Genomic DNA, 25045 nt, shown 5'->3' with positions numbered 1-25045 from the left:
ACAGGCAGGCGATCTTTGTCGAAGAAGACGAAATTTTAAAGGCAAGGCAGTTTTGCCAAAGGTCATCCGATACGAGTATGAAGCAACGCATAATTTACTCCCGTGCAGTACGATTGCAATTCCAAAGCGTCGCTCACTGGAGCAAGGGGTCCTTGAAACAGGTTACGCCGTGCTTTAGTAGATCTACGCAAAACAAACTCGAATCTCGATGATCACACCGTCGATCTCAACATTATGTGCAGGTATGTAGACACAGTAGTCTTTCATAAAAGACCGGGGTCGCCAGCAACATCATTTGCTTGTTTTAAACAAAATGTCACAATTCTGAGCCCATCTGGGTAAATTGCATATCTTGGTCATAATTCTGTCCTTAATTTTTTATCTTTTGATCGGTTATTCATCGGTCAATTGTCTCAAGCAAGAAAGTATCACAAACGACATCCTCGCCCTCTTTATGTAAAAGTCTTAACATAAAAATTATCGCACCATAGGGCCTAGGATCCAGATGTATCATTTAAATTTAATTTATATTTCGAGTTGGGTCTATGATCGCATTTGCCATGATGGCCCACTGATACATGCACAGGTATGTGGGACTACTAGTAAATAAATGCTCCCAAGCCTAAGGGGTAGCCCACTAGCAAATGAGTGTCGGGAACTGTGTAGAAAAAGTGGAGCTGTTATATATGTTAGTATGTTGCTTAAACATGGCTTGATATCTAGACCTTTGTCTAACCTTCTAATATCGAACATAATGAAGAGTGCGGAATATCGCGATCAATTTGGTGTTATTCACACAAATCATTCATTTGATAAATTGAACACCGATATAATCGCTAAAATTCAGATATTCGAAATGACCAATAATTGTTGTAGTTGTTTCGATTCTTTCTCATTGAACGAGGAATGGAGGTTGCCAGGTACCTACATTTACTTCAAAGTAAACAAATATCCCAAGGATGGCACCTGGTACCGTTGATGTTTCTGTTGTACTTTAATGATGTACATGTAGTTTTAAGGATTTGACGATTGGCGTTCGCGGATGATCTCAAGACATTTCTTCTGATTCGCTCAATTCAAGATTGAAGATTTCTACAACACTAGCATCCAATTTTTGAGGATAGGATAGAATAGGTATAGAAAAAACCGCACGGCTGGCATCCAAAAGGGATTACACACATTTTCCATTTTTTACAGGAAATGCAAAAAATTTTCCGCATTTCCAAAATACAATTGGTTCTATTGTAAAAGTACATTATTTTTAGTAGTTCATTGACTCTTGCTGTCTAAACAAAATAAGATCATTACATGTACTACTTATCAATTCAAAAGCATTTTCGTAATATGGGGAGGGGGTACCTAGCGTCCAAAAGGGGGTAACCCACAACTCACAGGTCCTTTTCTTGCCTTTCGTTTTAGAGATGTCTTTGGCAAAATTGTTCCATGGCAACTAGCGCTTTGTTCGATTATTTCATATTAGTTCAGAATTCAGTCGCTAGGGTGGCGCTGTTATAAACTTTTTAATGGAATGAGATAGAAACATGGTATCTACGGCAAGCTCCCATTACCCCCAGGGGGTTGTTCAATTGACAAAAAATTCGGGTTTTTACATATTGGCCCTAGATGATCAAGGTCGATTACACGTGCCTTGATCACTTCGCGTGGAACCCATAGGTCGACCCACCACAGTGGGGAATTTCTCCCTTTCGGGACATTTTGGTCCATGATGAAGGAAATTCTCCGTACAAATCAAAAAGTGATTGAAATTGAAATGTCTCGTGATGATGATGATGATGATGGCGGAGAAGGGGTAAACAACCAACGCACATTGAGAAAACCAACGGAAAAGTTTCAAAATCCAATGATTTCAATGCTCTCGAAAGAAAATTATCCAAATATCCAAATATTGTGATTCTGAATTGGCAAGTCTAAGGAATCCAATGGAATCTGGTACATGGTACATGCACAATTGTGGGAGCTGGGGCTGCTTCGAGGTAGCATACTGCTCCCATATGCATTTTTGGTAAAAATGAGTTATCGGTTGGATTGTATTCTGAATCACCTTCGATTTACAATAAACAAATAAGATTACAAGTTTTGCTTAGAAAATATCAAGAAAATTACGATAACATGGGTTCCACTTGCTTTTTTCAATATGGGACTCTTATGCTTTAATGAGTAGAATAGTCCTAAAATATACAATCTTCTTGAGACAACTGTTATAATTTCGAGTAATAGTAGAGAAATTTAACCAGAAATAGTTATTCACGCACAATAGATATGATTTTCATGTGCACATTGAACGAATGCATCTAGTACCTCCGAATCCAACAGCCAGCACCACTAGCGGAAAAGCAAAATAAGACAAAATAAGGACAAATAAGGAAATGGTAGAATAAATGACTCTATTTTTTCCAAATGTTAAATAACTTAGTTCAGCTAACTCATACAATCGTTTCAATTATACGAAATCCATAAAAAGTTTAAAACATAATAGTTCGCTTGCATTTGGCATTAACTTGGTTACACTATCTCGTCTATCGAAACATTTAAATAGCTGCGCAAACGCCCCCCAAAAATGCACGTTATTTTATTCGCTAGTTCTGTTCATGTAAGCAGCTCATACGGGTTCAAATCTCAAAAGTAACTTTGTATATTTTGTGTAAAAAGTGATTATTGCAGTGAAAAATATAACTAATTTTTCACCTTTCATTTGGATCAATTGCTTACAGTGTATGCAACGGATATCTTTCAGAAAAGTTCACATCTCACTTCAGGTGGATTTCCATCGCAAAAAAGCGGAAGTGGAGTCTGTTGTCGTTAATTACCAGGACTTTTATTTTTTTTTTCGTATCAACTTCTCCCTTGGGGTGTATCAATTTACCCCAGGATATGGAGTAAATTGATACCAGTCTTCCTAAATGAACATCGTACACAATGTTCGCTCTGGTTCTGTGCTCATATTAGACCCACATTTTGTGTATGAACACGAACACGCTATTTTGTACCAAAAACCGTGCACATGTTCGCCTGCACAACCCCATGCACTTACACGATGTGCGTACACACAGGTTCGTGGCATCATTTTTCCCTTTCTCACTCTCATCATCATTAGCATTGACTCTTTTTGCCTTGTGCGAATCGTTCTCGTGTACGCACACGGATGTTTGAACTAGAGTTTGTACATCGTTCGCTTGGGATCGATGTTCGAGGCGAACCTTCACATCGAGACGAAGCGTGCTTCAGGTTGAACGCTTGCTCGAAATTTTGTACACAATGTTCATGGGAAGTCTGATTGATACCAAAACGAAGATGGATAAAAACATTATTTTCTCAACATTGCTTTGAAAAACAGAAAGTAAATTTGGTAATATATGTAAAGTGGGGTGGACGCTTCAATTTAGTGCATCTTGTGATTTATAACTCAAGACGAAATATGAATCAACTTGCCGCGGTCTCCCCTAATCTGCTACGAAATAATGTATTTCAATACAGACGTAGTTTCAAAATTGCAATTAGATTATCAACAATGCGTTTGATGTAACGGTCATAAATTCTCTACCACTTTTGTTTTATCTTCAACATTTTTGATCCATCTTTTTCGTACACAACTGGTGAATCTAAAAATATGAAATGTTGCAGTAATATTATGGTACAAAACTCCGTGTATGTTGAAGATGATGCAGTCGAGGCTCCAATGCACGATCTGTCTTTGGAAACTCTAGAGGCTAACAACAACGTACATAATATCATTGGAGGGGGTCAAGAATTAACAGAGATATAATGAGAGACCTATAGGACCATTGGTCCTAGCTAACTGTAAGGTAAAAATGTGAGCACTTATCTTTAGTAGGTAGCCGGCTTGATGTTGATATTATACACTCGCCGGCGACTGAACACCGAAAAATCTAGCACAAGGAATGTGCAATAATCTTGAGAGCAACAGTTCACAAGCTTAATTTTTTGCGTTTTTGTTTCACTAACACAAAAGACCAATCTATATGAGACATACACGTACAGCAACGCCTGATTTGTTTGACAAGGGTACGCGGCACTTTACTCGATACACGTCCGAATGATCCGAACGACACAATACGAATGCAACTACTTGTTAACGAGTAAATGCACCACGAATTTGCCTAACACTACTATTGCAGCGGAAAGATCCATCCAAGTCATTTGATTGCTTGTTTTCGGTATACTACTAGAACGTTAGAAGTATACCTACCAAAATCTCTCGCCTTCGCTTGTAGTTATCCTGTTGTGATTAGGATGTATAATCGTTCCACTGAAACTTGTTAAGATCGAATATCGATAGTGCAAAATATTTGTTAGGGGGTAGGTGGAGTGCTAATTGCAGTTAACTCTTTGCGACGCGAATTTTTTTCATTGTTAATACTTTTATTTTTAGCTTTATATAGGCTTTCGGGGTCGCTGATTCTGCTTCTGACGTCGAAAATGTAAAATTCGAAATAGCGGATCCAATATGGCGACTGTGTTTGGTTAGATTTCATGTTTTTTTTAAATATCGGCCTAAAACGTCTTACAAAAAGGTTTTCGGGGTCACTGATTCTGATTCTGACGTCGAAAATGTAAAATTCAAAATGGCGGATCTAATATGGCGACTGTGCTTGGCTAAATTTCATTTTTTTCCTATTGGCCTAAAACGTCTTACAAGGGGATTTTCGGGGTCGCTGATTCTGATTCTGACGTCGAAAAAGTAAAATTCGAAATGGCGGATCCAATATGGCGACTGTGCTTGGCTAAATTTCATGTTTTTTATGTTGGCCTAAAACGTCTTACAAAGAGATTTTCGGGGTCACTGATTCTGACGTCGAAAATGTGAAATTCAAAATGGCGGAACCAATATGGCGACTGTGCTTGGGTAAATTTCATGTTTTTTATGTTGGCCTAAAACGTCTTACAAAGAGGTTTTCGGGGTCGCTGATTCTGATTCTGACGTCGAAAAAGTAAAATTCGAAATGGCGGATCCAATATGGCAACTGTGTATGGTTTCATGTTTTTTTTGAATATCGGCCTAAAACGTCTTACAAAGAGGTTTTCGGGGTCGCTGATTCCGATTCTGAAGTCGAAAATGTAAAATTCAAAATGGCGGATATACTATGACTGTGTTTGGCTAAATTTCATGTTTTTTTTCATATTGGCCTAAAACGTCTTACAAAGGGGTTTTGAGGGTCGCTGATTCTGATTCTGACGTCGAAAATGTAAAATTCGAAATAGCGGATCCAATATGGCGACTGTGCTTGGCTAAATTTCATGTTTTTTTTATGATTCTGACATCAGAATCGTAATCAGCGATCCCTAAAACTCTCGTTAATCGAGTTTTATTCTCATTGTAACAAAATTAGCTAATTTCGTACAAAATGGCTGCCATTGTGTAGCCACCATTTTGAATTTTCAAATTCTGTTATCAGAATCGTAATAAGCGACCTCAAAAACCACATAATCTATTTTTATGCTAGTTGAGAAGTTATCCCTGTCTCTTACAGAATCTTTTATAGACCGACATAATAATAAACTCCATTTTTGTATGTTTTGATAAAAACGAAAAATTCTGCAAAAAATCTATTATTTAGTTCAGTGTTTGAGATACTAGCAACAAAAATTTAGATCTCTAGGACTTTTAGCTCAGACACAGCCGAATTTATTGTAAAATAGGTTTTGAGATTTTTAATTGTTTATAACTAATAAGTAATTAACAAATTCACATATTTTGTGCTAGTTGTACTCCTTTCATCCCTAAAAGTTTATTAAAAAAAATCGTATTTATACGTCAACGCTAACTAAAAATCTAATAAAAACTAGTTGGGAGAAGTAGATAGGACATATACGTCCCACTGCGTCGCAAAGGGTTAAGATCGAATATCGATAGTGCAAAATATTCGTTACGGGGAGATGGAGTGCTAATTGCAGTCAAAAGGGGTCTGAGTTATGATCCTATCTTACTGCCAAATTTTGACCAGCTTGACTAAGTTTCAGTTCGGGTGAAATCGGAACATTGCTTGCTCTACACTATTGGCATACATCTTCTCTTGAACTTTATAACGCTCAAAGTGAAAGCAGTGCAAGTATCATAACCAATGATTCAGAATTTCGTATCTCGATTGTAGAATTCTAAATACCAGAACTCAGTAAAAAGATATAAAAAACGAAGATTGATAAACGCATTACTTTTTCAATGTTGCTTTGAAATTCAGAACTTAAATTTGAGAATATATGTAGAGAAGGGCGTAAGCTTCAATTTAGTACATTTAGTTTTTAGCAAAAAGCAACATCTTGTGATTTATAATAAAGACGAAATCTGTATCAACTTGCCCCGGTCTCCCAAAAAATGTTTCAATATATTTCTATACAGAGAACAGTTTCAAAATTTTGGCATCTCAACTAAATTATCAACAATGTGTTTGATTTAATAGACATAATTAGAAAAAACTGGTCCGGAATAATAATCCACGGCTCACGAATTTGAAACATCGAAGTAGGCTCTGCGTTACGACGAACGGTAGCAATCAGTCCAAGCCTGCTGGTCCTACCTAAAGTTCTGTCATCACAGTTTCAGTAAAACTACCTAAACAAATAGAAATTCCTACAATACACAGCACAAAAGCCAAAATAAAACCGTACCCATCAGTGCCTAGCGAGCTTTGATCTGATTACCCGAATTCGGGATATTTCCACCGGGTTGCGACCGGTTTCACCAACTTTCCTCCATAAGCCCATCGACACATGGGTCCTGGCTCCATTAACAAATTATTTTACGAGTTTGCCCCTACGGTGGAAAACCGGACCAAATGCACCACAATCGGAACGGTCAATGTGTGCTACCGACATCAGTAAATAACTGGACAGCGGATACAAACACCGCCGGGGGATGGGTCAACGTTTAATTAGAGTTGATACGAGAAAAGGGTGACCAACATACTTCACACTAATAATGTGTCCTTTTTTATTCTTTCTTTCTTTTTTTCTTTCCTTCCCGTGACTTCCCAGGTACTGCGCACCGACGACCCTACTCGGCTATCTGTACATACGGACATCCCGCGAGCTGCGACCCCCGGATGGACCCCTGTCCATTATGATGTTCGAGGCCCGGGCTGAAGCAAGAACCAAGCAGATGTAAGTAGTAATTGTGGAAACAGCAGGGAAGCTTAGCAAACAGAATCGAATAGTGTCGAGTTGTCAACGGAGGGGGGTTCGAGAAAAATCCTGACGATGGAACCGAAGAGCTATTAGTGTTGTTTCAAGTTTAGAGTGTATGTTTTGAAAAGATGTTCCATTGAGATAAGAAACATCGAGTACTGTCCCTGACATTGTGTATCTAGGCAACTCGGTTTTTTTTGCAGAGCATGTTTTCTTTAATTGGATTGCTTTGATCTGACATTTTTTTACTCTAGTTCCTCCTCTATCATAGATCTCCATTTCTTTGTGTAGCAAACATTCCGGTGACAGCGTTCTACTCAAGACACGACCCCTGCCTGGGAACCTGGGAGGAAAAAAATCTACGCTCGTGTTGAACGACCTGCAATTATGTTCGATATCTGTGCTGATTTGCCCAGGATCTTTTCCACACGAGGTTGGAAATTCGTCACACGTTTTCCTGCTGCCACTAAACATCCTTATCAGCAAAACCAAACGAGTGTGAGAAATAGACGCGGGGGAGACGCTTTTTTTCGTATCCGACAATTTACTACGCACCAACCGCACGTGTTCATTTTGCGGATCCCACACAAAATAGTGATAGACGCCAGCACACACACACACGCCCAATCCACCTATCTGAGGAGGCTTAGACATCTGACGAAAGTCGCACGACCTTTACTCTGGAGCTGTCCTGAATTTTCCACAAACCGGGGACGTGGGAGGACCGTGTGGAGATGATTAGTTATGATAGATGCGAATATAAGTTGTGGATCATATATTAATTCCAGGGGACAGGGTGTGGTTTAGAAATATTAGCAGATACGAACAGCTGTATCAAGCTGTGAAATTAATTCACCTTCAATATAACGTCTTGATCCCATACGTATAGTTTTGATTGAAATAATGACCAAGAGTAACAGTCTAGTTGGCCTTGAAATTGTGCCGTCATTCGATTCATAGTGGTGTATTTGAAATGGGCCACATGGAACCATCCGTTCCAAAACAGACTAGAAACCTATTTCCAGTCGGTGAATTTGTCTTTACCAACCGTGAAATAATAGTTAGTGATAATAAAAATTCTTTTAAAAATATTCATTTTTCTTCTTGGAAGCTTCTAAAAACTCGCAATCAAATTTAATAATTCAATTGAAACGCAGCAGGTCATGAATTAAAATTCAAACTCACCAACGGAAGATGTCAATACCCCATAGCACCCAGCACAAGCGACTGACAGGTATCGATAGATTAACATATCTATTGCAGACGCGGTGGTCATCTGACAACCCTCGCTTGAGCCGATGCGGATGCGACCAATATCGGCACTTTTCGCATGTGACAGTTGACATGCGATGCCGCACCCGATGTGGGTGTGTGTGTTGTGTGTCGCATCGTACCGTACCGCACCGGACCGGAACTTCAAGAAGATAGCGAAAATATCAACCAATCGCCGAATGGGTTTGAAATCGATTTGACCCACCCTTGAACCGGCAACAAGTAACCTACTCGAACCTTACCAGTGGGTGTGTGTGTGTGGGTGTGATTGTGCTCGACTGACCGGAATGTTTTTATTTGAAATTGATCTAGGTAGGCTGGTTGTATGGTCGTATGGTTCACTAAAGAAATTATTTTACTCTGGGAAATGATAGAAGCTTTAGTTCATGTCTCATGGGAAATACTTGAAAACATAATAACTTTTTTTTTTGAATAACCATGCAACGGGAAAATTTTACACGTTGCCAGGGTACTTGGTGGTTCTAAGTAAAATTTTAAAACCATTTTGTGCAGGTCATTAAACCCACTTTGATAAGTTGGGATTAACGTTTCGTATTTAACTCATTAGTATGGAGCAGCAAACTTGGTCGCACGCATAGATTTGAAGTCAACAAATTTTAGGGGGTGAGCATAGCGTAGTTGGTAAATTGATTGCCTTGTACGCAGCTTCCCTGGGTCCGGTTCCCTGCGCGCGTACATGCGGTTAAGAATTTTTCTAATTAGAAAAAAAAATCGCAAATGGCTCCGTTTAGTATAAATGACTGACGTTTCTTCAGATATTGTAACTTAACGTTATCCAAAATAAAAAAACTGGAGCTTTTGCGAAGAAGACTTACTGATTAGTTCAGCCCTGGACAACGTCGTGGATACGACATACGAGGAGGTTAATCTGCTTCGAATTGTGCGTGCTTCTACAGACTCACCTTTGGGGATGGGGAGTGCGGCACCATCAAAAACGACTGCCCCTAAGGAAGTCCAGGAAGTTTTGATTTCCCACTAAAAGACCCACCCATCCAAACTGACAACATCGCAACCACCAACCCCTAGGAAATTGTCAACGCCACTTCGCAACCCTTTCAGCAACCACATCACTGCCACCCGACTTCCTGAGCAAGAAGCCTATTCCCTTCATTACTACACTCGAGCGGAATCAACCTTTCTGCGAAAGGTATCGGCCATCCACAACAAAGGAACCTACAACCGAATATGGGATGGCGCACCGTTCCAATACTCCTGGTAAACTGACTTAGTTATACCGATCCCCAAAAGAACTCAAGGGACACGCACACCCAAGAACTTCAGGCCAATCAGCATCCTCTCTTGTATAGCCAAAACACTGGATCGAATGGATTATGGACACCTTACCACAATCCTTGAGGAGCGGCACACAAAAGGCATTCCGGAAAGGAAAAGGCACCACATCCTACCTTGCATCTCATGGAGAGATTCTAGACTAGGCGTTACGATCACCACCTTGGACATCGATAAGGCTTGCAATACAGTATGGCGGGAAGGAGTCATCCAACAACGCGACCGCTGGGGCATACGTGGCCACCTCGGCAATTACTCGCCTTCAAAACACGAAATTCTGCGTCGGAATCCAAGGAAGCGCATCCGATCATTTTACCGAAAAGAACGGGGTACTCCAGGGAGCCGTCCTGGTCGTCACCCTCTTCCTGATCAGAATGCAATCCATCTTCGGCTGCCTACCAGCTGGAATCTACATATTTCTATACGGCGACGACATCCTACCAGCAGTTACCAGAAAGACCCAGAAATAATTTGAAAACATCAGGAAGCGCCGTTTCCCGAAGGGCTGCTGGCCGTAGGTTTCCGTATTTCAATCCAGAAAAACTTTTAGCCGAAAATTCGCGGAATTACAATGGACATCGCAAGGCAACCTTCGTCGCCCACTTCCGGAAGGTTAAGAACGAATGCGCCAACTGGAAAAGGCTTGTGGGTACCATATGCACCAGACACCCGAACTGCAATCGAAACCTGGCAGTGACCATCAACGAAGTGATTATCTTCGTACCTCCTTACAACGGACAACCTCCAAACTACTACCTAGCACACCTGCAGAAAGCTCATGCGTTGAAACCGGCCTTCTGATCTTCCGCTGGACCATCGCCTTGGTATCCCTCCGACAAGCTATATCCATCTTAGAAAAAAAATATCCGGAAATGATGAGTCCGGATCCGCATACAATCAACTCGTTCGGAGGTGTTTCCCTAACCAGGCCTCTCCCTCCGCCTTCCATCTGAATACTTCGTTTTGTACGCCTAAGCCACAGTCATCATCCTACCCGTATCCCAAAAACCAGAGAACATAGCCAACCGTTATCTTCACCGACTCCCTCTCGGTACTCCGCGTGCTTGAAGCTGGCCAATCCAGACACCCGATCGTTCAGGTCAGTGAAATCAACATCGATTCATTCACCACCCTCTGTTGGATCCCCGGATACTACAACATGCGGAGAAATGTGGACACCGGTCACCTGGCAGCTAAGGGTCACAGAGCCAGGAGGGTCGTAACCCAAGCCCTGCAGACCTCACAGGAATAACTGCGGGAGAAAAAAAAACTGCAATGGGATCGGATGGGATGACCATGAGGACTGGAGAGTACAAAGGGTTCTATCCAGATTTCGGACAAGATCTCCCACGTCCACACTGTTTCCAAGACCCAACCTCCCATATGCATCACATGCTAGACATCCGGAAGATAGTTGACCATATTCGTTAAAAATATCATGAGCTCCACGATCTCCGAGAAACATATGACCGCTGGTTCTCAATGCGCGACATCCTGACTAATAACCCTGTCGAACAATTTGACAACATCTAAGCCTAAACTCAACACCCTTGTCAACGATGGGCTCCCTGCTAGCCCCCCCCCCCCCTCTCAACTGGTGCAGGAGATATCACTCATGGCCCACCCTAGTACAAACTTCCCTCGAAACCACTAGATGCGACTACCTCGGAGGAGGGCTGTGCTTATGGACTTCGTTTGAGCTAGTCGCTAATAGATGCCGCTCGTTCGTTGTAATAACGATAGAGCCAGTAATCTGCACAAAGACGTCACTACAGTTTTTGGTGTCTCCCTAGGCTACTTGAGGCCAGTAACTCAATTCACTGGAGCCCTGCTTCTACTCAATGTCCTTGAAGCATGATGTCAGCTGTTATCCAGTCTATCCGGTCTTCCGTGAGCGAACCTGTAGGAATACGAAGTCGGTCCAGCAATTCCGGGTAGAGCATGACTTCCGGTACGCTGGTGCTCCGACCTAGTCCATTTCGATGGCGTAGAAAATTCTAGCCAGCCAGGAACTACTTCGTTGGTCCCTTCGCCACTTTCTCTACAGCTTGGAGAGTATCCGTGTCACTACTCTCATCCCAACTATGTTCGTCTTGGCACATCTCTTCGACGATATGGTTGACTGTCGCCCTTCGAACTTCTTAGAACTCATGGGACTCGAAGTCACAAAGGTCAACACTTCCTCCTGGAGTCTGGTCGATTATGGTAAGGACAACGTCATCTGATCTCGACTCTAGTTGACAATTCCAGTACCAAATACTACACTATATTCCACAGCGTAGAGTCGAGAATGGAGTCCAGAGGTACTCCCGCATTGACCCCAATCGACTACCAAGAGTATCCTGCAGGCGTATATGTGCCTATACAATGCTGCCTTCGTCTAGGTATTTCTGTAGCACTGTCCAGAACATATCCGGAAATTGCAGGATTGCAGTCTTCAGTGAGTGCTACGTTACGGAATTGGAGGAAATTTATCTGCACGAAGTACTTCTACGAAGAGATTCTTGTCGTATTTCTATATATCCCACCTCAGCTCGACAGTCCTCGCTCTCCACGTCACAGTATAATTCCACCGACCAATGGTATAATGGATGCTGGGTAAACTATTCATCACGACTTCTTGTGACAGAGCTCTCAGGTTGGCTTCGCTGCCCAAGGACGGTGCGGTAGACCACGCTCTCTACAGAAGTGTTCTTCTTCAGCTCGAAGATCATCGTACCTTGAAGTGCGCCTCATTTTAAAGACGTTCTCTCACATCGCCTTCTTCTCCGAGTACTCTCTAACTCTCACGAGAAGAGCCGCGTATGATGTTTTATCGTTCGCTTCGACGAACAGTGAATCGCCCTTGTACTTCTTCCGAGTAGGTTGACGTGATACTTTCTTCAGTTGTTCCTTCTTTACCTTCCTTTTGTGATCGTTTGTCCTGTTTCGTCCGCTGGCATCAGCCACAGTCCTTTCCGACGTTCTAATGATCGCCAGTGGACTCCAGTTAGTTCTTCTGTTTCTTGGAGTTCCCTTGCTCCTCCGGTGTGTCCCTCACTCTTGACTCCGAGCGATTATTGCGGTGACTTTTCGGCATCTCCTCAGTTTTGGCCGTTGCGTGTTCCGCGATTTTCCTTCAGAGCTTTTACGGCTGATTCGGTTCATGTTCAGCAGATGTCTCGACAGATTCAAGGCTTGTCACTAGCTATTTGACGAACTCATAGGAGCTCGCCGACTTCGTTTTCTCACCTCCTTTCTCTCTCAAGTTGTGAGCCATTCTGGGTGATGTCGCTACCTGAGCTCGGGGTGAACATACATTTCAGGAACCCCATCTCTCATTGGTTTCTATGTGACTCACCCTGTACCGTGTCGCTGCTGATAGTGGGTGCTACTCTTGCTGATCTCTGGAGCTTACGACTCCTTGCAAACGCAATCGCGTCCTCCTTTACTTCACACTGGAATTTTTGAATGCCACCATGCAGGTGGGTCTCCCTACAGGTCGCTATCTCATCTCATTGCTTGTAGTCACCTATTGTGATTCATTGGTTATCAGTGCAAGCAGTGAGGTCAAGCAAGGGTTGGACACGACCCTTTACAAGAATTGGCGTTAATCACGGATTGCTAAAGTTACCGGGTCGAGCTTCGAACGTACCTGCAGACCTGCCAAGGTACTACCGAGAAGGAGGCAGTCGCACCGTTATGCCACTCACCGTTTCAAGAGTCGCTCGCTGTCACCCCTTCCTTACTCATGGAGCAGAACATCACGACTGGCAGCCCAAAGTCATCGTCCAATTCAAGAGCTGTGTCCTGTCCGTTGACGTTTGCCATGATCGGTGTGCCCTAAACATAATGCGTCGATCCTAAGGTGCTTGTACTAAAATATTTACTAAGATCTCGCTTCGACAGAACTGCTTTCGGATTTTGTTGGTTTCTTATAAAGGTTTAACAGAGCTCACTCACACCCCACCAAATCCTAGCCAATGTCATCTTCGTTAAAGCTGCCTTGGTTTTCGCAATCAGATGTTCTGCTTTGCCTCTTGCACTTACGGGTAAATCCAGCGTAAATCCACCGCTATTGGTATTAACTCCCTCGCCGATGGCGTTGGTAGTTGATTTTGGGGTTTCTTTGGGAACTCCTGTACAATATAAAAAAATCTTGCCCCAGGGATATTTTACGAAGTTAAGGGAAGCTCTACAAACTTCCAAAAAGGGCTACAAAACGTTGAGTGACTGTAGTGTGAAGGTAGCGTTGGTGATTGCAATCAGATTTTCTTCTTCGTCTCATCGACAACAAACACGGCGGTTTTGATTGGGTTGTCACTCAATCACGTGTTTTAGGTTGTAATGCAAAATAAAATTGAGGGCCATTTTGTTGAACGTCATCACTAGTGTGTAATTAATATGATGGAACTGGATAAAGGCGGCTTTCGTAAGTGTAATACGAAAAAATCTAAAGTCAATGGCAACCTCCAACAGGACTGGCCATGTTCAACATAATCGGCAAACAGCGTTTGTTCCTAAGCGTATGACCGTCACTGTTACAGTAAGCATTGTGTGCACTTTGTAGATTGAGATGTCACAACTTTAGTACAATGAGTGAACCTTTAGACAGCGGTCATGGATTTTGAAGCCTCAAAAATTTTGCCACCTTTACGAGAGCTCGAGCGCTTAATAGAAGAGAAAATGCGAATTGCCAATAATAAACTAAATCTTATTCAGTTGCAGCATATAAGAAACGTGGTTCTGGTAGGATTCAAACAAAATTTCACGCTGCATCAATTTATCCAGAATCCATGGAGAAAATTGCGATCGATAGTGCAGTCCGTAGATTCTTGTCAAAGTACGATGAAGTATTCGCCGTTAAACGCGACTCGTAGAGGAATTTTTTTTCCCGGTATGCCAATGGTGTTCGGGTGGTAAGAATGCACGGAAATAAATCCGTTCATAAATTCATGAAAACAACATCACGATTTCTTGAACTGAAGTATTTACGAAAACCGTAACAAAGTTTCTGACATTATGACAATAATAAATCTCGTATTCACGAAACCATTTGTGTTTCCAAAAAACTAGTTCGCGTCGAATATATACATGGCGTTACATTTGAATGGTGGGTAGGGTCACTGTGGTTGTTTCCTGGACATGTTTAGTTATTGTTGTGATCCTTGTTCACAATTTGGGAATACACAGACGACAGTTAAACGAAGTTCACAATTGCAGGAGCTTTTTCCCGATTTTTGTGATTTCTTATCAAGTTACTGTGATATTTTATTCATGAGTTTGCTATCGGATTTTTCTGTTAGAGTTGCCTGATATATGTTTATGATTGCAGGATCTTAGTCACGATTATCGTAATTTATATTTCGTGGCATTTTAGTCATGCGTAGAGTGATTCATGCTCATGCTTTTAGTATACTAGTCACGTTTTTGTGTGAGTAATGTAATTTATATTCATGATTTTAGGATCTCTTTCACGATTTTCATAATTTCTATTCACGTGATCGTAATATTTTAGTCACGAGTAGATTCAGTTATGTTCACGAATTCAGCATCTCAGTCACAATTTTTGATATTTTAATAACGAGTAAATTGTTTTATATTCATGATTCCTGGATCTTAGTCACGATTTTCGTAATTTTTAGTCACGCTATCTTGATGTTTTAGTCACGAGTAGAGTGATTTATATTCATGATTCAGGATCTTAGTCACGATTTTTGATATTTTTCTCACGAATAGTATGATTTATGTTCTTGAATTTAAGATTTTAGTCACGATTTTCGTAATTTATTTTCACGTTATCATGACATTTTATTCTAGAGCTTAATTTCAATTTTGTACGGGGAGTGATGTGACTGAGAGGCCATTCATAGATGACCTAGCATTTTTTGAGTTATTTTTAACACCCCCCTCTCCCATCGTAGCATTTCGTCACAAACCTCTGAATACCCCTGCTAATTACGTAACTTGACGGTAACTCTCCCCCCTTGTCCTCGTAAATTAAAAAAAAATAAAAAACGATGTTAGTTATTCCCCTTTAAAAAGGCTACGTAGCTTGACATGAACCCCTACTCCCGGTCGTCACACATCATCACAAAATACAAAACTCCCCCCTACCCATATAATGCTATGTCATTTATGGATGGTCCCTGATATGCATGAAATCAGCAGTTTTATTATATTCGCAATTTCTCTTCGCCTTATCGCTATCTGCTACATTTTAGTTATTATCGGTTCTTGTACCCGGAGTATCGCGACAATATAAACAGGAACATAAATGTGTGAGTAATATAAGGGATTTTGTTCCATGAACTTTATCACGAATACGATTTGTGGCTCTATAATGTATTTTTGGTGCTCAGCGCAATTTTTTTTTGTCGAGACATCATACTGAACCTTATCAAATGAGTAACGGAATAGTGCATGGAACAAAAATGATTCTACCAATTATACTCCAGATTTTGTGAAATTTGGTTTGTTCCCGTGAAAATTTCATGACCATGTTGCATGAAATTGAAAATGGTTAGGGATATCTTCTAAATATCACAGGCACGCAAGATAGATCCTAGGTCAAGTACTAGGAATCATGAACCAGTTCACGAAAACATGAATAATATTTGATGATTTCGTGAACTTTTTCACGAGCACGAAGGGTAAGTTGTGACTGTCAGTTCATGAATACATGAATAATATTCTACGATTTTGTGAACTATTTCACGACCACAAATAGTAAATCGTGGCTATTATGTTAGGAATCATGACCCAGTTCACGAATACATGAATAGTATTGCATGATTTCGTGATCTATTTCACGACCACGAATGGTAAGTCAGGACTATTATATTAGGAATCATGAACCAGTTCACGAATACATGAATAATGTAATGAGCACGGATATTGGATCGTGACTAATATATTACGAATCATGAGTTAGTTCACGAGGATTGTATGCATTCATGAATAAAAAATCGTGAAATTCAATAACTACTCAACCGATCTCTTTCAAATTTTGCATACACATTCTATGTTAAAAATACCTAACCCCTACCTTGAGTTTAAGATAATCTTTCATTTAAGGGGGTGTTACTCATAAAAAGGCGGAATTTTTCATGAAAAATAGTATTTTTTATTAAAAATGAGTAAAACACTCCCTTAATTAAATTTTTTTCTCGAAAACTCAACATAGGGGTTAGGTATTTTTCACCTAGAATGTGTATGCAAAGTTTGAAAGAAATCGGTTAAGTAGTTTTTGAATGGCAGGTTACACCACAAATCATGTTTTTTTTTTCAGAGAAGTTGTACAAAAAGCTTCGTCACCGTGTCGTTTGTCGATATTTTTGCATTCAAAAATTACAGCATGTTCTTAAAGTGTTATACCACAACGTACAAAAGTTTTGATCAATTCGCTTTACGCAAAGTTCTAGAAAAATCACAAAAAAGGGGTTTTTTTGCACGCTGAAACCCTTAGCCACCCCCCCCCCCCCCCTTAATTGTGTGACCAAACTGCACAACATAGAAAACCCCGCATGGAGAAAAGAACAGAAATCACAACTAAAACAAAATCTAAAGTTCGATCACAGACAATTATTGAAGCGACCACGACGATTACCGTAGAAACATAACAAAACAATCGACCGTGATCTTCAAGGCAATAGCAGCGAAAATGAGGGTCAAAGAAGCAAGACCGTTTTCTATCTCTATTTTCAGAAAGTATTACGATTTGTCCAAAAAAAATGGACAAGAGAGATTAACAACCCCTTCAGTAAACACGAATTGATTTTGTTCAATGCAAAAGAAATCTAATCATTTTCCAATCTGCCAAACCCTCTTTTCCGCGTGGAAAACAACAAACTCCTGCTCAGGCAGAGTAGGCGAGAATATTGATTGTATGCATCTAGTGGCGTGTTATTATTTTACGCTCTGTCGCAGTAAGGTTGTTTGGATACCACAAACTAAACTGAACTGTCAGCGATTTTCCTTGCCATATGGTTTCACTATCCTTGCAGGAGCTTTGAATATGTTCCGAATAAATTTTCGTATTAAAAAAAGAACTGAAAATCCTCATGTGCGAAAATTAAACAAAAGAGAAGGATTTCGAAAAGCATAGCAATTCCCTCGTTCATGAATATTTTCGATCCGAACTTTAAATCTTTCCTCACTCAAAATGCAGGATACGATATCCCATCAATAATAATCATATCCGCTTCGTGAACGGTAAAGGACAGTCATCGTCTTGAACATAACCTGTCGGGCAGTTCCCATGACAAGTAGAGTCCCCTCCCCCTTTCTTGGAATTGCTCCAAGACTCTTGAACGGGCAAAATTGATTGTAAACGAATGGATCCGAACTCTGATGTGGGCCTGCCTGATAAAGGTAAAGTTACGCAATTCGAAACCGGGGAATTCTTTTTTTCCTACTCTCCATCAAAGTTGCTGCTGTACACGCTGGAGATGGTTTTATTTTCCCGTTCATAAACTTTCAGCTTGGTTAGTTAGAGCTTTGATGTGGGTCCCCCCGTTTTGCAAGAAGAACGAACACACCCACTCACTCACACATACGCTCGTACAGCTATTGAGAAAGGTTGTTGATTTTCGTACATACCCTTCGGCACAAAAGGGTCGATACTGACTGAGTCTGGCCGGGGGTACGATGATATTTTCCACTGACTGGCTTCTTGAGAATGATTTGTGCATTATTAAATGTAAGGTTCCGCCTATAGCCGCTCAAGTGTTGTTGAAAAGCTGGGGGCTCGCTTGTCATATTGAACAAAGCAGGCGGGAGTGAAAGATATTGGCCTGGTTGAAGCCATCGGCATCGGGTTGAACGTCAACTGTTTGTAGGGTTGCGAAAGTTTTGGATAAAGTTTGGTTTCTTTATGAAGCTTCTTGTTGAATCTTATGACCATTCCCGTAAGGGTTCCCCGTGTATTGGTTAACCGATACAAGGAAGTAAAATACAACAAACTTTTCCTTTAATCTTAATCACTAAATTGAATTCATTTTTCATTTAGAACCCTCGAAAAGATCCCAAATGAACTGAAACGTCGATTGGAGCCATAATCGATGTTTTTTCGCAGAATTTTTCAAAGCAGGAGAGGCAAGAATATGGAAATTTTATTTCAAATCGTGTAGTACCTTTCTAAAATTCCGAAAAAAATGTGAATGGTCCGGAAACATCAGCCCTTTTTGCTGTCTATTTTATGAAAATGAAAAATTTGTGTCCATTTTTTTTAATTTGATAGAATTTTTTTTAAATAAAACTTCAAATGTAACCAAAACATATGTATGCAGCTATCCACGTACGTTCAAATTTGGACTTTGGCTGAACCCAAAACAACATCGACAGATAATATATTTACGACTCGCGAAACCGATCAATAATCACGTTGCATACCAGTACACTAGCCCATATGGAAGCAGCAGCTGCTCGCCTATATCAAATTTCCCACTCCAACTAGTCTACGTGGTCGATGATAAGAAATGGCAGGGTGGAGTTTGTTGTATTCCTTTTCGCTTCGAAATCGACAGTGCAGTTGAATATCCCAGAGGAAACGGAGATTTGTCGGTCGGAGGGTGACTTCAAGTAGTTTGTAAAGACAGCCGAGCTGGGTTCGAATTCGTTATTCCCTTATTTTTTTTTTCCTTTTTATTAACGACTAACAGTGAGTTAATTTTTAAAGGGGCGAGGGACTGGAAGGTGTGAAACCCCCATCAAATTGAAACGGTTGTGTACGGTTGTCCACGTTTCTTCCTTATTCAAGGTTCAAAATAATCCGCTGATTAAATTATTCATTGAATGAATAATTTGATTGCATTTATTACATATAATTTGATTGCACAGTGGGCCTGGCCGCTTTAATGCTTGTGTCATATTCAATATGTGCCACAAACATTAATAATGACAAGAAAAATTGTGGACGAACGTCTGCAATTTTCCAGGATCCCTACATGTATTGGCTGTGTATGTGTAGACTAGACTAGACTAGAAAAGGGCGAGGGACTGGAATATGTGAAATATTTTTCAATATTAAATACTCAAGGGAGAGCAAGGAGTTTAGACAGTTTAGAAAAGCGTGGAGTAGGGTCATATGAGCAAGATTAGAGTTTTTCGGCGATTTAACCTTTTGTCTTCTACCGCAGGCGTCAGAATATTTTGGCATTTGAAATGCGAATCACCTGAGTCTGTGGCATGTTCTGGACGAGCGCAAAGTAACTTTGTACTTTATGCGGTCCCTTACATTGGCTAATCAGAGAAAGGAGTCAAGAAATCTGCTTTAAAAATACTTTTCAAGCAAACTTAAAGTATAATTCGAACTTATTTAATATCTTCTATCCTCAAGAAGATCCCAGGTGTACCGAAACGTCGGTTAGAAACAAGATTGCATTTTTTTTATGTTAACTATATAGATAATCTGGGCTTATTTTTCATCGCAAATCCTCCAATGTCTATGATCTTTCCTTCTAACGCGAAATGTTTCAGTTCCATCGACGATTTTACAAGATCATGGCATTTTAAATTTCATTGTGTCGATAAATATGTTATGTCTTGTTCAAACACTTATCATCACGAAATTTTTATAGTTTTGTCTAAATCTTTTCCTGAAAAATTTATTTTTTGTCTAAAATTTGACATAAATTTTTTGAAAATCAATTTGTTCAATTTTTTTTTCTAAAGTCGAGCTGTAGAGCTGGGTTCTCGGAAGGGCTCCCCATCAGAATCACTCGTTACATTTGCAGACGAGACGTGAAATGTTCACCACTAAAGCTCTGCTTAAGGCCAATTGCAGCGGGCCGTTATTCTGATTGTGATGTTGATTGTACGGTTCAGCTAGGGATTTCACGATCGCGTGGGAAGAGGCGTTTATATGTGCGTGCTTGAGACCGCATTAATCAAATTATAAGTGCTGTAGCGTTCGCTAAATTATCAGTGTTTCTATGTTTACGAAATTTTGGTCGTAGTTGTGCATGGATGATCGCGATTGTACGTTCGCTTTTGTGTATCATCGCGAAGAGCTCGAGCGTTTGTTGGGTAACGTGTCATGCACACGGTTCGCGTAGTGTGTTCGTCAGAGTGTGTCACCCGAACAAATATTTATGGATTTAAACACAATACAGCCCCATAAAAATACTACGAAGAAGGTCCGCGCTAAATTGCAAAACCATCAAAACACTTTAAAGTGGTCTCAAACACACATAAATACACCAAAATATAATTTTTTTATGGGATTTTCCGGACCATGGTGATAGTTGTTTCATGGGTTGAACCGATTTTAAAAACTATCAAAACACCACACAGATAAATCTGATACTTAATTTTTAAGGTACGGTTCAGTTGCTAGAAGAGAAAGAGTTCCCCCACATCACTCGATCATGTCGCCATGGAACATGTTTCTAAGTTTAAATATACTAAAACGTTCACTTAATCATCGGGGTTTTTTCATGTTTGTGAGTTCACGAGCCTATAAGGGTGCGAGGATGATCGCAAAAGATTCGAGCGATTGTATTTCAACGTATTTGATCGCTTGAGCGTTTGTATGTATTTAACTTTGCGTATATAAATTCGGGTATGCGCGCGGACTGTGAGTCTGATGTTTAATTTTGAAGGGAACGGCTCAGGAGTTAGAACTTTTAGGGAATGGAGCTAGGCTGCTAGGACCAAGAATAGGAACCTTCGGACGTGATCGATTTATGATCACGTGGCGACGCACGCTTGTACAAATCGCACTAAGGACCGCGTTTATAAATTGTAGGCGCTCAGACGTTCACTTGATCACAAGGTAGTTTTTATGTTTGCCAGATTTCGAGTGTAGTTTTTCGTAGTTGATTTCAATTGTATGTTTGAGTGTATTACCAGAGCTATATTATCGCGCAGGGCTCGAGTATTTGTATGTTAACGGTTTTGATCACGCGAGCGTGTGTGTTGCATGTATACATTCGTTTCTATGCCCATGTAATCGTTTACATATTCGTGTTGAATGTTCGCGTGAATTTGAGTTTACGGTTCAGATCTAGAAGGGAGCGAATTCCCCCATATAACTGGATTATCCGACTTTGGCACTCTGAGATTCCCGAGCAAACGAAAATCCCGTAATACCCCGATGGTCATGGGGTTTGACATGGGTGTTTGAAATGGGTTTAAACCATGAAAACACCATCACCATGGTCCGGTAGATCCCATGTAAAACACCATATGGTTGTGTATTTATGGGTTATTGAGACCATTTTATGGTGTCTTGATGGTTGTGAATTTTGTCACGGACCATGTCTAAGGTCTTTTCAAAGGGCTATGTTGTGTTTGAACCTAGGGGCAGATCACTTGTGATGCATTTTTAAAAATCAGCTAAATTAAATGCATTTCTTTCCATCAAAAGAGAAATTCGTTATGTATTTTGCGTTGCGTGCAATGTATTTTGCGTTGCGTGTAAGACGTCAAAACCCTACAAAAAAAAATCAGCCCTACATTCAACAAAACGTCGAACAAAGTGAATCAGCGTAGGACGCTTGTTAAACAAAATTTTCTGCGAGGGAGTGCAAAGTTGATGCAAAAATGGGAATTAAATGCATTTTTTCTAATTTGATGCAAATTTGTTATACATTTCTAGAGTGATCTGCCCTAGGTTTGAACCCATGAGTATTTGTTCGGGTTTCTAGTGCACATGAGATTTTTAGAGACCTAGATCCAAGGGATGGGCCCAGGCTGCTGGGACCAAAGAAAGTGGCTTCCGGACGTGACCGATTCATGTTCGTGTGAGGACTAGCGTTGGCACTTGAGACTGTGTTTATAAATTCGTAAGTGCTAACGTACGAGATCGCGGGTCTTAGGGTGGCGCAGATGATCGCGATTACAAGATTGCATACGTGACCAGATTTGTATTATCGCGAAGGAACGAGCGTTTGTAGGTCAACTTGTTTGATGTCGGGGGCGTTTTTTATGTATGCTAGCGTATTCATAACTTCGCGGGTTGGAATTCGTTTATATAACCGTTACGTCATTTGCGTTCGTTTGGACTTTTGAATGCTCGCACGAGTCGTCATCCAGATGTTTAATTTTGAGTATATATGATTCAAATGAAGCAGAAAAGCCAGGTACACAGATTAATTTGTGTTTCACTGATTTTCAATGTGCTGCACGTATTTTTTAAACTGCACAGATTTTCATAGTTTTCTGTTACAATGCACAGATTTCACCTATCACAGATTTCTCAATTTTTGACCTCGTATACAACCTAGGAAAAGGTGACTATTTATTATTTTGAGACCAATTTTTCCCTGACACATTTTTTTACATATGCTGCGCATAGAATTCTTAAAATGTTACCTGTCATCCCTGAAATAAAGCAAAGAAATTAAGCTCCCTTATTTCACTGTACTCTATAACTATGGAGCGTTGAGATTTGCTGTGTAGTGTATATAAGTTCTGTATTTTCAAGTGGGAGCTCCCGGAAGAGTAAGTTTCAATATCGCGTGAGAGCGGATGTTTGTATGTTGACCCATGAGACAGCGTTTATAAATTCGTAAGTGCTACCACGTTGACTTAATCGCCAGGACGTTCGTATGTTTGCGAGAACGTGGGCGTAGGTATGCGTGTATGATCACGATTGCGATCGGATTTGTATTATCGCAAAAGACTCGAGCGCTTGTATGTTATAGTGCGTGGATTAGCAAATGTCAATACGCTTTAAATAATTTGCATAAGATTTCAACTATTCTAAAAAAATTAAGTGCAGCAATCCGATCAACTAAATAATATTGCAGAATTATTAAAATTAAGAAATATTTATATACAAAATCAGTAAAATGGATAATATTGAGAAAAGGTAGAACACTTTATTTATTAATAGACCATTATTAGAATGACTAAAATTAATGAAATTACAATTTTACGACATCAATGGGACAATATAATTATAAAAAATAATGAAAAATAAGAAATATAATGAAATTGACCCACGACACTCTACTTTCTACTTCAAGCTGAACCAGCGTTAAGTAAACGACAAAAAAACAGTTACGTTTATTATATGTGCATTATCTGAAGAACAAAGAAATTTATTACTTGAGTTCACACAGCAGATAAACGTGGTGCTACGCCCAAATACAGTGACCATTGACTTCAGGTTTCTTGGTTGTAGATCAAGTAATCGAGATATGGAGCAATTACTAACGATCCAAATGGAGCTTAGGCTTACGGAAGTCACCTACATTCAAGTTCACCTTATCGACAACATAGTGCTGATAACGTTCAGTGGATTGGAGTACGTCAATTTCGAATGACATCCGTGGTTGGATCAAGATTCTCGTTTCCAAGTATCATTATCCTCTAAATCGAAATACGTGGCACCACTAACTTGAAAGGTTGCCATAAAAAAATCATGTCGCAATTTGAAAAAGTGGAATCCATTACGGCGGATACATGGAGAAACTACCTCCCCGGTCTTCCCAATGATGTTGTTGTAATGACAATACGATTGGATCCACCCATTCCTCTCTACTTGAACCTTGAATTAAAATACCAAAACCCAGACTACTTTTTACATATATAAGGGACAGATTAATACGTGCCAGTTCTGTGAACTGAGGAAACCCTATCTATGGAAAAAAGATGAGTGGGTAAAAAGCCCGCACTTCAAATGTTTCGTTCGCAATTTTCGTATAAAACGAGATTTGAGCGAGGAGTATTATGCTTTGGGCCGTTTTTGTTTTTGGCGTTGTTGTCGTCGGTGTTGGTAAAGGCAATGCGCTGGCGTCGATTTCCTTTAACTGTTTCTGACTTCTTACTATTTCCAGGCCTAGCTGTTGTTCTGGATGCGATTCTGACATGGTATGGTGCAGGTGTAGGTCGTCACCCGGTTATAATTTTTCCAAGCGTTGTATATTTCACATTACAAATAAAACCACTGGACCAAATATTGGTCTGTGGCATAAATTTAAGTTTTTTTTAATGGTTTGGTAGCTCTCATAAAAGCTAAGAAAACTTTCTCTCTCCGGGTGGGAGATTTTCGTTCCAATTGGCCCTGGTTACTTGCACGATGCTGCACAAATTAATCCACGGAGACGAATCCTAATAATCACCTGCTCTGCCGGTGTAGACACACAGTCTCCGGACATCAGACAAGGTTGGTGGACTTGCTGAAACCGACTGAAATCACAATTCTTTCCGTTCAAGATTTGCGGTTCGGTGCATGAAATTAGCGGGAATCAATCGTGAATGAGCTTCGGTCTGGTGGTTTTAAATCGTTTTTCCATATGAATGCATCTTTCCATTGATTGAAAATAAAGATAATAGTTGGCAAAAGAAAAATTTAATTCTTTTGAACGGTTGG

At 40.3% G+C, this 25045-nt stretch overlaps 1 protein-coding gene across 1 annotated transcript in view; it reads left to right on the top strand.

Annotated features, from left to right (window-relative positions):
- LOC131689504 (uncharacterized) overlaps window positions 1-25045 on the top strand; it is a 150685-nt gene that overhangs the window by 97832 nt on the left and 27808 nt on the right. The window contains exon 6 of the mRNA XM_058974641.1: window positions 7012-7137. Coding sequence (XP_058830624.1) covers window positions 7012-7137 — 126 coding nt within the window. The remainder of the gene's footprint in view (window positions 1-7011; window positions 7138-25045) is intronic.

The sequence above is a fragment of the Topomyia yanbarensis genome, chromosome 1, assembly GCF_030247195.1.
Source record: "Topomyia yanbarensis strain Yona2022 chromosome 1, ASM3024719v1, whole genome shotgun sequence".
In the NCBI taxonomy this organism is placed as follows: domain Eukaryota; kingdom Metazoa; phylum Arthropoda; class Insecta; order Diptera; family Culicidae; genus Topomyia; species Topomyia yanbarensis.
The sequence above is the reverse complement of the archived record's forward strand: the minus strand, read 5'-3'. Positions and strand labels throughout refer to the sequence as shown.